This window comes from Homalodisca vitripennis, chromosome 5 (genome assembly GCF_021130785.1).
Source record: "Homalodisca vitripennis isolate AUS2020 chromosome 5, UT_GWSS_2.1, whole genome shotgun sequence".
Taxonomy (NCBI): domain Eukaryota; kingdom Metazoa; phylum Arthropoda; class Insecta; order Hemiptera; family Cicadellidae; genus Homalodisca; species Homalodisca vitripennis.
The window spans coordinates 51,957,047-51,970,980 of NC_060211.1; the positions used below are offsets into that span (position 1 = coordinate 51,957,047).

Here is a 13,934-nt window from a genome sequence, read left to right on the forward strand (position 1 = left end):
ATAAGTTACTGAGAACATTCAAGCTTTCCTATCACCCAGGCTCTCTAGACCATTCTCTCAGGAAATTGTTCTAATTGAACAAAATATTGAAGGCGGATTATTTTATGACAGAATTTAAATTCAAACTTATGATAAGTGTATAGATTCCAACAGTTGCAAACTAATACTAAGATACTTACACACTAGAATTAGGATATTTAATATCCAAAATAGACAAAAGCAGTGTCGTGTGTTGTTCCCTTGATAACTCAGTAGACGGCAATTTTTGGTTTTTGGAAATAATCCAACCCAAACATTTATCTTATATTAGTTGTAGTAAGAATTCAAAAACATACAAGTGATCCATTACATCTATTAAGTGAATAATAGTAAAATAAATAGTTTTGAATGACCTACAAGCCCCTTTTAAATGTATGCTACTATTTAGTCAGCAACAATTTAAAGTATATTTGAGTATTATGTTCTAAACAGTATCAATGTTCAGCATTTAGTCCTAAAATAAATTTGTCTAAATGTGGCTGACATTGGCATTTTGAAGTCTGACATGTGTAAAGGGTTTTTGGATTGGAATTCTTCCATATCCTCCATATTGCTCAGAGGACGCCAAGGGGTCTGAAAGGGATGCCAAACTTCCAAAGTTTTCCCTCCACTCGCCAAGTGTTAATGGCAAAACCCCAACAGCGGCCAATAAGATGAAACAAATTATTTTGTAGTAAAAGAAACCATTATTGATTAGTCAAGGTTTGCAAACACTATTGCACATTCTGTTCTACCTTTGCACGAGCGAATTGCAAGTCTGCCAACGTTAGGCCAGTAAAATATGGATAAAAATTACGTTGGCGTAAAATAAATAGAGTTAAAATCAATTGTCTTGAGCAAGCTTTTAGAAAAGTTGTACTACAACAATAATTGAACTTGGATTAATTAAAATGTCAAGAGATCTGTGAATATTTTCTTGAACAATCCGTCGCCATTTGAAAAACTAATTTGATTTATTCACAGTTTAATTAATTAATTCTAGTTCGTCTAAATCAAATCGTTCTGGAGAAGACAGAGAGAAGAACGGATCACAGTAAACTCTGTTTTATAAATTGTACAGTTTCTTATTGTGTTCAAGAATGTTTTTCTTTTGTATAAACTGTTTTGTTTTGTACTTTTCAAAATATTATAAAACGCTATCGAGGAAGTACAGTCTCGTAAGGCTATTAAAAAACAAAACAGTTGAGAATTCGAGAGCTAATTTACATTGTATACGTACACAACCTGTTTTTTGTTTTTAATTGATATAAACATTTTCCCCCTACATGAAATTGATTTTTAGTCGCTAATTATGGTAGAGGATGAAATGTGATGGTTGGTATTAAAGGAGTTAATATTATTAAATTATAATTATTTGTTAGATAATATTTTTCATAGCTTGACACACTAAGATCCTAAGACTGGCAAATAATGTTAAATCAGCGCCAGTTAACTGTTTACAGGACCTTGGAAGTTGACTTCAGCTACTTTATCTACCTATCTGACGCTGATAACTGGATAAAGATAACTATTATTTATCTGCATGATGGTTGGTTTTTAGTGTAAAACTAGGGAAAATATAATCTGAGAAAAATTTTTAAAATTAAACCATTTTAACCCTTTTGATACCCTTTTGATCAATATATATTGATATATTCCCCCTTTTGATTCCGATCTCCACCAAAACGAGCGCGGCTGACGATGTTTTTGCTTAGGAAAGATTTCTCTATTGATTCTCGATTTCTCTTACATTCTTGTGTTTTTCTATTCCTACTGTACCCGTAAGCATACTATCTTTTCCAAAAACATTTACGTAAACGGACTGCTATTGAATGCAGAGAATGCATACAACTGAATAGCTCTCTCCATACTCTAAAACTATACGTTAAGTATTAATTACTACTGACAAACACTTATTCTACTTACAAATCGTAAATTCAAATGACGGGGTAATATTTGTTAACACTGAGTTCAGTATCTATGTAATATTACGATATACTAATGCATATTTAATTTATTTACAATATCAAAGAATGACACTTTTTGTAGCAATTGTACATAAAGATGGCTTGGGCAGCAAAATTTATTGATTTAATTAACTTATCTGTAAATGGGTTCTAAATTGTGTTTTTTTGTACTCATTTTCTGGTTTTTTATATGTGTTCAAATCAGAATTGAGATGGAATTTTCAAGCTACACTATAGTCTGTAGGGCGAAACTTTTGTGCTTTTTGGTTGTAGCAGCCCCAACATCCCCAACACAATGTAGTTTGGTATAAGATTCCCAAATTCCATGCCCTAACATCTTCCTGAAGTCTCCGGATGTACAAGGTTTCACCTCCACACGATGTAGTTTGGTATAAGATTCCCAAATTCCAGGCCCTAACATCTTCTTGAAGTCTCCGGATGTACAAGGTTTCACCTCCACACGATGTAGTTTGGTATAAGATTCCCAAATTCCAGGCCCTAACATCTTCTTGAAGTCTCCGGATGTACAAGGTTTCACCTCCACACGATGTAGTTTGGTATGAAATTTCTACAGCGTCTGAAATCTGACATTATCACAGACTTCATGAATCTAGCTGAGGAGTCTAAAGAGGAGAAACTCAAAATGAATCTAAAGCTCAATTGTACATCTGATGAGACAATGAGAATACCTCTTCACCTAGATTAAACTATATTTGCAGCCAGGGTGTCTGATGTCGAAACGATATTCATTTTGAACTTCTTTGCCACCGACTTTATTGGATCTCTTCAGACTAACAGGACTCTAGATTCCAGAACCAGAGTCTGTAACAGCGTCAGATTCCAGACGCTGCACTAAGAGGAAGGTGAACTGGAGCTAAACTCAGCACTCAAACTGATCCAAATCTTCCCACCATAGCTGTTTTATTATGTTGAGGGATATATTGTGCAGAAGGTGGTAGGCGGATAAACAATAAATTAGACGAATACTCTCCGATGCTGGCGAACTGTAATGATAAAGTGCTCCTTTTTGTATTTAACCCGTGAAGAAGTTCCTTGTATACAACTCAGCAAGGCCTAACGGCCTAATTTTCGGCCCGAGTAAGAGATATCTCAGGCTTAAAATCACTTTTTGAATAGTGTAGACATTATACAGTGTCGACTCGCCCCCTCGTTCTCTTTGACTAGACGCTCCCAAAGAAGACTGAGTCAATGGCCCTCGGAGACAGGTAGAGTTTGACTAAAATAGAGGCCGGTCTTTTCTTTAAATTAATCTCATAGTATAATATACGGCTATGCTGAATGTCACGTACAACAAAATGCTAGTGCCTGGTTGGAAAACATGACTAACATTCTTTGACCTGTTGGTATAATAAAAGGGGCGTGGTGGTTTTTGGTAAAAGAGGAAAAAACTGTTTATTTTTATACTCGTTATGTTTTAATTAACAGTGTGTAATAAACAACACACGTTGGTGATTGGTGCCGTGTATTTTCCTTATCTCTATAAATGTAGTTCTGTTTGTGTATTGTTTTTGTGCGTAACTAAATGTTAGGGTTTTCATGTGTAGTTGTGTTAGGTAAACATGTACTTATCGCATAATAATTCAAACATCATCCTTAGTTTCAATAAAATGAAAATGTGTCCTAAGTGAAGGTTTTCCATTCAAATTGAAAGGTTTAAATTAAATCCTTAGCAAGCAATAAGTGAAAATTCAATTTAATTGTATTGGCAATTTGACTGGAAGCCGTTAATAAACCTTAGTGAGTAAAAGGATGGATTACACGTTTATCTCTAGGAAGACATTAGGCTTATGAAGGGATGGAGATGTCGACGGTGCAAGATTGATTGAAGATTGGATCTTATAATATGTCAACAATCGTTCATCATTTCCCTCCCCGCTTGTTTGTCTAATCGGCTCCCGAGATCCTTTAACGTTCTGTTTTGGTGATCGTTCTTTTCAACACCTACTTCCAACGTTTATTTTGCTGTTATTGGAGTAATATTTACACATTCAATTTACCTACCTGTGCGTGTTAAAGTGTCCTATACCACGTAAAGTCATAATAATCGATGTAACAAGCCATAATTTATGATTATGTAACGCTTGTTTATGCCATCAATGTGATCTACGCCAGTGCCTTTGAATAGGACGTATTCCTTGGTTATAAGATTATAATTTATCCCGAAAGTAATTAAAATACAAATTCTGTAGTATATTTAATTCAAGATGGTAAAAGTTTAAGTGAACCTTATTGGCTGAGCGTTAGCGAAGCCTAACTGTCCACAGGCTATCTCGAGAAAGAATTGTACCAATTACATGAAATACTACATATTTTGCTATAACTTGGAAAATTCCTTCTCTGCTGGGTTGTTTATCTGTATATCTTACTGCATTATATCTCGAGTACGCATTGATGTGACTTAATACATGAAACTTTATTTCCACGTAGCCAATGTAGAGTTTGATGATGGCGCATGTACCTCCATGGAATTTGGTGAACGTTAGTAGTTCATATCATGCATGAATACAAATTTATATTTGCATTAAATGTCATTTATGCAAGTTCAATAATGGTATAGATCACGTCGTAGGGTTTGGGAGAGAGTTAACGAAACCTGACTCTTCAGAGAAAATAAGCTATGGACTTAATTTTGTAATCGCTCAGAGGGCTGGCAAAATATCTCGTGTCGTTTTTCTGTCCGTCTGTCTTCTATAGGATATCTCGAGGATGTATTAAACTTCGTCTTAAAATTGTGCACGTAACTTCAGGGAAGCGTGTCACGCAACATGTGTCTTCTACATTGTAATTCTGTACATAATTTAAAATTGTTGTTACTTAAGCTTATTCGCTTAAGTAACAACTTTGTACAAGTTACAGTGTTTTACATTTGCTTAAGTACAGTGTTCCTATTGTACAGTTAATTGGTAATTCCTTAAGGATGCCCTTCATCTTTAAGTTAGGATGATTCCTACTTTAAACTATTACTGACTCTTATTATCGTGAATATTGTTGTCCTAATATTTAACGATTTTCGCTTTAAAATAAAACGTTCTTCTTAAAATAAGTACAGTTAGTCTGAAATTGTTAGTCAACAATTTTCAAAAATCCAGCTCTCTGTAAATGTGTGATTATGGACAAGTAACATTCTGTGTAACTTCAGAAGGGAAACTATTTTTAGACATGTTGAGTAGAAACAGAATTCCACTTCCATGTCGTACCCAGAAACTTACAGCAACTGTCAAAAAGTTTCTTTCAAACTGTCAAAACGCGTTAAAGAATTTCCGACAGCTCCGACACTAAGGAGCTGTATCGAACCGATCGGCCATAATTATATTTGAGATCCTGACGAAGACGCCTTTCTCAAGAGGAGAAGTCTTATTTACTGATTCACCAATTTTATCATTCCTTTCTATTGTAAATCAATCTTTCTCGTACTATCTATTGATCTAATAATTAAATAAATAGTTTGTAGTAAGTAAATTTCAATTAAAAACAATTATAATATATAAGTATATCCAGTGCCACACAGTTAATTTCGACTCTACTTTATTCAAACAAATCGAATCATAAACTTGTAAGACTAGCTAAAGTACATTCAACTATTTAAAGAGTGTGAGAAAAGAAATGTTGCAGCTTTAAATATTTTAGGTTGAAAAGTTCTAGGTGCAGTTTTCCACAGTAAGATCAAAAGAAAAGTTCAAAGCAACCAAGAAGGGTCTTTTCTGTAGTTGACGCTGTAGCAAAGGGCCGTGGCCGTCTTCAAGAAACGCACTCGGATTATTATTCACAAGCTCTCTCAAAACCTCAGTTCTTTATTTGTTGCTCGTCACTTGCTTGATAATTTCCTGCCTTTGAAGTAGTTTTTAAGATTACAAACAACGTTGAAAATGCCAGCTCTTGACAAATAAAGATTTAATGAGACGTATTTAAATAAGACATTCACCATGGTAATATTAGGTAATAATAATTAATTAATAGTAAAATTCGTAGTTTCAAAATTTTGCTGAGAAGTTAATCTGTTCAAACATGCAAAATTAGTTCCTTTAATGTGTAAATTATACGAGTACTAGTTGTTATTCAAGGAACATTGTAATTATAATATTGTGAAGAACAACTCTATAGTATGTATAATATTAATAGAGGGTCGTTGGTTTACATGTAGAAAAAACATTTAATGCGGTATATTTATCATAATCTCGTCGAATTATTGTTGACAAAGTTACGTTCTTGAAATATTTTGGCCTCCCTGTGGAGATCCATTTTCAGTAACCAGATGTTAAATCGAAACTGCCAATGAAACATTCTGCTCATACAGGCGAGTTAAGCAACCAATCAATGATCAATATGGTCCATTCATTCAATATTGGGAGTGAGGCACCGCCCATCGCTGTATCAACAATGTCTCGAGGCGGCTTGGATTGGAAAAACATAAGTGAAGAACAACTTTTAACATTGTTAACACAATTTTAAATTGCTTTGGTGAGAAGGGAGATTTGTAAATACTATATCCTGAACAAACATACGCTACAAACAATATCAACAACCTTAGTAAAGTTTCATTAAATTAGGTCTAGGAAAGAAATGTTGAATCTACATTCAAAACGTTGTCACGGGCGGCAGCGTTGATAAAACATAATTTATCCTATATCAACATATCGTACAGTCTTTTTATAAAGACATATATTTGAATCCAATTTAGAAGATATAGACAAATTAAAATTACTGTACATTTTGCAACAAATAATAAATGGATTATTTATTTACGTCTATAGAATTTTAGTTTTTTAAATTTCTGAAATAAGATTAAGCTAATCTTTTTAAAAGCATTTAGCCTGTAACTTTAAATTAAACGCTAAATACTTGCAATTCAGTTCTTGTGATTCTTTCTATCAAAGAAAACATAATTATATTATTTACATTTAATTTAATCCTATGAAGAAACGGAAGAAACTATTGAAAAAAAAATTGTCGAATTCTGTTGAGAATCTAATAATTAAAAGCATCTAACACTCTATATCCAGATTCTTAACCTTATAGTCAGGTTTTAACGAGAGTTTCTAAGTTTCTAATTATTTGAATGTTATGGTCCCGCACTAACACTTTTCAGCATTGTGGGGTATATGTCCATAGATCGTTCTTCTTTCTTAGTAATTAGGAAAAAACAATATTTGATTCAATTATGTATACTATTTCGATTATTATGTTAGTACATATTGAATGTTTTCAAACATAACATTTTTGTTTTGTATTTTTATTCCGGTAATATAGTAAAACTAGTTAATGTTTGCAAGGACAAGAACAGGAATTTCATTTTCTAATTTCCAATAAAGGTAGAAAATCATAGGTTAATGCAGTCTTATTTTGAAATAGTAATTGAAAACAACAAAAGTAGTCCAACGTTTTCTCTTGAGAGGAACAAAGAAATGTGTAGTAATTTGTCAAGAACAAAGACTCCGTGCTTGCATTGCACACATGATTTGCTCTCGTCTGTATACTCAACCTGCGTAGCCTACATAATTTCATGTAGCCTACATTAACTGAAATTAGTTAATAAAGTAAATTATGAATTGTGGTTTTATTACATGTGATTACAGCAGTATTAAACTCACCCATATTGTCGGTTATGTAATAGAAACCCAATAGGATTAATTATATATGATAAAGGAAGCGATTATATATAACATATTGTTGTATATGTTATATTTTAAACTTTTCTGTGCAGTTTTATTTGTTATTTGACTTCAGTGTTTTTATGCTATTTTTGTTTTTCATAATAATTATTTTGTCTGTGATAATTTATTCTTATGTGTGTTACTTTTATGTGCAATATCTATTTTTATGTGCAATATTTATTTATTTATTTATTATAGCCTAGTAAAACTTAAAACCCATGCCTGTTAGCTAATGATATATTCAAATATTTATAATTTTTTATGTCATAATTATTGAAGAATTGACTGTAGCTGATTCAAGCTGTAATATGACTTTGTCAATACGTATGTATTATGTCAACAACAAAATAAAGATTCTTGATTCTTGATTAATAGCTTTAATTTGTAAGCTGGGATAAACTTTCTTGCAGGGCGATTTGAATACCAACTTTTAAAAAATTGGATATTCCAAAAAATAAAAATTTAATTAGATTTCAAAAGTGTCCCTTGCAAACATGAAAGCTAAGTGGATTAACTCGAATTTATTATTATATTAGTATTTAAGTGACGAATACATATACTTTTATAATAGTATTTTATACAGTCAAAAAATTATAAATACTGAACTGGAGCATAGGAATTGTATGAGTGAGAATTTAAATTTTCAAGAATAAAATCGTTTGAATTGTCTCAGTTACCTACATATGGGAACAGTGATGTCCTGAAACAGCTTAAATTTCAGCGTTTGTGTCATTTTATTTCATTTACATAATGGAAATTAGTGTTTGCACATATTACGAGAACTAGTGCTAGCATTGGATATTTGTTTGATTTTAGAGAGTAATAGGTTTAACACTATTATTGTGTAACTCTTAAAAATGAACAGTATGTAGCCTAAGTACATATATTTTTTAGAGAAATGTTGAAATTAGAAACACATTTTATTTTGTTTGCAAAGACCAAATGTTTTACAATAAATAACACGATGTCAAAACCAATCACAAATAAATTACTAAGATAATTGGTCCACTAATTAATTAGAAACTCGGCTCTATTGAAGACTATCAGTGGTCTCTAGCAGCACTATGTCAAGAGGACTGTTGAATTGTGAGATCTGTGCTCTGACTGTTTTATTAAGATAACCCTATAAATAACTTCTGAAGCTAGAAAATGTGTAGCAGATTACAAAAAAGAAATGTTGAGATAAACAGAAGTCTGTAATCCTGTAAGACATTGCAAAGCCTTCCACACTAATAACAATTTTTAAAAGTTTTTACACCATGTGTGAATTTTAATATTTTTACACATAATGCCAAGTTCATAAATAAAATAATAAAGGTTGACAGCAGTGCAAGAAAAGGCTTATTGTGGGAAAGGATACTTTTTCATTCAATTCTGATTTATATTTACCAACTCCATCTGGTATGTGACTAAGGACCATCTGAACCCGCGCTTCTCCTCATATGCATGAACAGAAGAAGTTCACATGGCTACTTCAGGCAGTGGCATAGATATGTGGGAGTCCAGGGAGTTCATACCCCTCTCCCAAAATCATAGAGAAATTGTACAAATCTTTTACATGTAGTTTGTTGTAAAGTTTTGAATAAACAACCCATCATTGATTGTTATATTGTACATACCGACCATATTTATATTCTATTGGCTAACTATTATTTTTAATTATTCACCTTTACTTGAAAAAAATTATTTATTGGCCTTTGTGTTTCAACAAGCATTATAGTTAGCTATATTTTATTCACTCTTGGTGTATTCACAATCCTGCATTTTGACTCCTTACTCAGTACAGAGATGCGATCCAGAGAAAATGTAGCACTTGTAAGTATTACTGGTTAATACTTAATTAATATGTACAATTTCCATATTTTAACCAAAATTACAAGATAAATAATGAATACGACAACAAGAATTTATTTCCTGCTTTCAATAGAGAGCGTAATGTGAAAAATTAATTACTCTTTCCTGTGAAACTTCAGTAACATCGTTAAATTGTTGATTGCTGTTATGGGATTGGGTCCAAACAACTCAACTCCTAATGGAACGTTGATTGCTGTTTTTAATTTTACAACTCACCATTTTGTCACCCACTAGTAGGGTTGAATCGCGATGTACATAACAATTAATATTATTGCAGATCGAGTTGATTTTTTCGATCAAATAACTGAAGCGTGCATCAGTGATTCGTTGATTTGTATGTTTTATTTATAAATTATTCTGTACTTGATAATTTCGTATTTGTTGATTATTTTATGCATGAATGTACTACATTCTGTCATTTATTCATTGCTTTTAAATTGTGACTGAATGGTAAGAAATACTTGAATATTTATTTATTTTTATATAATTTTCGTCCTAGAGGATTCAGTGTTCAAAATTATTTGCCATGGCTTTCTTCGTTAATGGGAAATAAATCAGTAGTTTTTTACTAATAAATACAAAAGTGCCATAACCTTTTTTATTGTGTTGGTTACAACTACATGGTTGCTTACAATGTGTCACTCACCACTCATTTCCAGGACCAAGTTAATAACTCAGTTCACATTTCCCAACGACTTGTAACTCATGACTCAATTCTGTTGACAGGAGCTGAAGGAGAGTTTCAACTATGGGCTGTTCTGCCCTCCAGTCAACGGAAAAGCCGGCAAATTCCTGGACGAAGAGCGACGGTTGGGAGACTATCCTTTCAACGGCCCTGTGGGCTACCTCGAGGTCAGTAGTTCTTTAACAGGAATCTTAAATTAATCAATGCAGGGACTCCACTTACAACCCGAGTGTTGATAAACCAATGTAGCGGAGATTCAAAGAGCTCAACAGAACGTAATGAAAGAGATATTGAACAGAAATACTGCCCTTGTGACCTTTTAACCACAAAATCAATTTAGTTCTTCCTTGGAGTACTAGAAATCCAAGGAAGGTTAATTGTATATTGTAATAATGTAATTATAAAAATGTATTGTAATTATTTTTTTCGGTTTATTCAAAGTTTAAAGTCTCTTGGACCTTTCTATCAATAGCTATTGCACAGACTGACGTAGAGGCAAATGGACTGCCTTTCACTTTTTGATTCCAATTGAGTTCCTCCTGGGACCAAGATGAACATAAGCCTTAAGTAGAGTGAAGGTCAACTTTGATCAAAGGACTAAAAAAAATGTTTACAATGGAACTAAAAAAATGCATTATATAGAATCAAAAACGAAGGCGTTTAATGCAAATATCCTCCTAAGCCGCACTAGGAAAATATTTCGAGGGCAAAAGTTGAATGGAAGATAAAAGGTGAGTATGTAATATTGATAGAAATATCTACACCTGGCTATGGTTGTGATGGAGCAAACAATGATTTATTCAGTCTATTGACAGTGACTCGGTTACCACGACAGCAGCTGTGACTGGTGGATTGATTCTGCTGGCACAACTGAACCTGACAACAGAAACAGTGTGTGAACATCTCTCAATAATCCAAGATTGTCTTGTGATTCAAAACTAAAAACATATGGGATTTTTGTTTATAATGTTTATTTTCTTCAATAGTAATACATGTACAAACACAGATCTCCCTCTTTTTCTACGGATAATAAATGTAGTTATTTAAAAATGTATCTTTTTTTAGGTTATATTAACTGCATGATGTGAAAATTTCAATTTGAAAAAATATTTGTTGTAATATTGTATATTATAATAATTTATTGTAATTAATGTTTTGGGCTTCTCCAAAGTTTCTGTCCTCACTTCAGCCATAAAATGCATTTTGTTACATGTTTTAAAGGGTACATACAGACCTATCCTGCAAGATGAATGACGTATAATGTATGCGATGTCCTGTCTCTATGAAATCTTATTACCATTTAAGGTCGATTGGTTCTTAAAAAAGTTATCAAAAATATAATACTGTGTTTGAAACCGGATTTTTCTGGATATTTTATCCGCCTTAGGAAGAGATCAAATTTCATATATCGTAGTGGTATCAATTTTTTTTGTATTACTGAACAATGTCAAATGTCCGGAAAACTTGAGCACTTTTTTTAGAAGGTATTTTATACCTCCTAAATCATCCAGTGTGTCAGCCACCCCTCCCCCTCTCTAAATTATTTTCTACATACACCTTTAATTAATCAGAACAAAATGAAATTCCACTTTAATTGGAGACAGATCCATCCTATTCAGTGTAATCTGAATGGTACCCTACATATTAAAGAATATAATTTTATATATTTATAATTTCCTAATGGATGTTTGGATGTTCCAACTATTATTAAAAAACGTAATAAAAAATTAGAAGGTCAATAAATTTGATTGGATTGAGATGTTTTATAAAGAACATCTAGTTGAAATTACGCTATTGTTTATTCTTTCATCGGTGAGAAAAGAAAGTAAGAGCGAAGGAGAAAAGGCATGGTATAGTTAATATTTTAATCTGCTCCTGGCATTTCATCTCAGAGAGGTCTTTGTCACAATGCCTCTCTTCTTTCCGAGTCAGTCTTTCTCCTTTATACCATCATGCTGTCCCCACTCCATTCTGAACCACCCACCTCACTGAACACTTGATATTGTTATTAAAACTGTAAATCGTATTTAAATATGTCTGTTCCTACATTTCAGTAGGAACTCGTGTGTTGTTTTATTGGACCAACATCCTCCGCAATATCCATGTTTTCATTTAGAAAGCACCAGAGCTCTGATGGCTTTATCGTGTTTGTTGTGTTCAACTGAATGCTCTTGAGTTTTATTAGAGTGTAAGCCGTGTTCTTTCATTTCGTACATACAAGTTGTGTTCTTTACAAGCAAGACCTTTTGATCTACATATTACATTGAATAATCTCATTTGAAATTAAATAGCTTTTGAATTAAAGTACAAGTAAATTGTCACATAATCTCCTATATAAAACTAGACTGATTTTCGAAGAATAACAGTTCCTCACTAATTAAATTAAGTTTGATCTTCCATTGAAAAGGATTGTAGTATGTGTTCATTAACAATGTAATTTATATAATCACTTCCTGTTTCATAATTACAGGTATGAAATGTCTTGCCCTCATTAAATTTGTTAAGTTAGCCATCATTATATAAGTACTTACTGTTAACACTTTTAATGGGTTAGTTATCAAGAAATTTAATTTTTTCAAATTTTGATCAAAAGGGAAATTATTGATAAATGCTCACTTCTAATGAAAGGGTAATTTATGGGACTTTTTCCTATTGGAGTTTCTTAGAAAATGAGGAAATTTGAATGGACAAGATCTTAGTATAATTAATTCTCCATAAAGCTTTGCATTGTCATATATCAGAAAAGGAAACATTGAACACCACTGGAACTGTATGGAGTCTGTTATATGTAGTGGTAAAAACTCCATACGTATCTTCAGCAGCTCAAGTTTAATTATGTTTAAGTGTTAAAGTTGAAATTTATATTCTAAAGTTTTGGTATAATAACATTTTTAGTTGTTAACGTTTCAGTTGCTGCTCACAATATTTTATCACACCTTTTACTCTTCTCATGGAGAGGATTCAAAAACAATTTTGGTTTGTAAACACAAATTGATTTTATTGTAATGTTTCTGCCATTGTAAAATGCAACATACCCGATCAATAATTAAAACATTGATTAACATCAATGTGTAACATTCAGTATTCGAGTTTGATTGTTGCCACAATCAAGAAAATATGTCAAGTGTAGATTTATGACCATTGTAATTTATTCCGGACTTAATTTTTGTGTGTGCTTTAGTAGAGTTTCCCTGATCAAGAAAACAAATATATACATACACACCACTTCCGTCAAAAGACAACTAAAATGGGTTTTATAACAGTCTTTCAAATTAACTTGTCCAGATTATTTACGTACTGAATTTTTTACGTTTATGCGTTGTTTTTTATGGTATTACATACATTTAAAATTAATTGCTTGAATGTTTATTTAATTTCATTGTGATATTGTTAATCTTCTTAACTGAAGTATCGTATATAGAAACAAAAATTAACATATAGTCATTGACAAACTTCCTTGTGCCATGTGCATTTTAATGAATAATGTATTTATGATTAATTTGATATGTTATTTTTATTCATAATTCACAGTCTGCAATCCAGTCCAACTTGGAGCAGATGTTTGTTTATCATGTAAAGAAACCAATATCCAATAACTGTCTGTAGGTAGCAATAACACAATGTCAACATATGTAGGGAGTTGTATGTTATGAATAACTCCAATGTCAATTAAACCAACGTTCATGGCTACATAAACTGGTCAGCTGACATAACTTATTCCAGGTAAATCCAATTTAT

At 32.3% G+C, this 13,934-nt stretch overlaps 1 protein-coding gene across 7 annotated transcripts in view; it reads left to right on the top strand.

The window, feature by feature from the left end:
* The window catches only part of LOC124362179 (SH3 and multiple ankyrin repeat domains protein 3), a 328,512-nt gene that overhangs the window by 274,195 nt on the left and 40,383 nt on the right, over nt 1-13,934 (top strand). For all 7 annotated transcript variants that reach the window (XM_046816435.1, XM_046816437.1, XM_046816440.1 and 4 more), the window contains one exon: nt 10,238-10,363. In XM_046816435.1, coding sequence (XP_046672391.1) covers nt 10,238-10,363 — 126 coding nt within the window. The remainder of the gene's footprint in view (nt 1-10,237; nt 10,364-13,934) is intronic.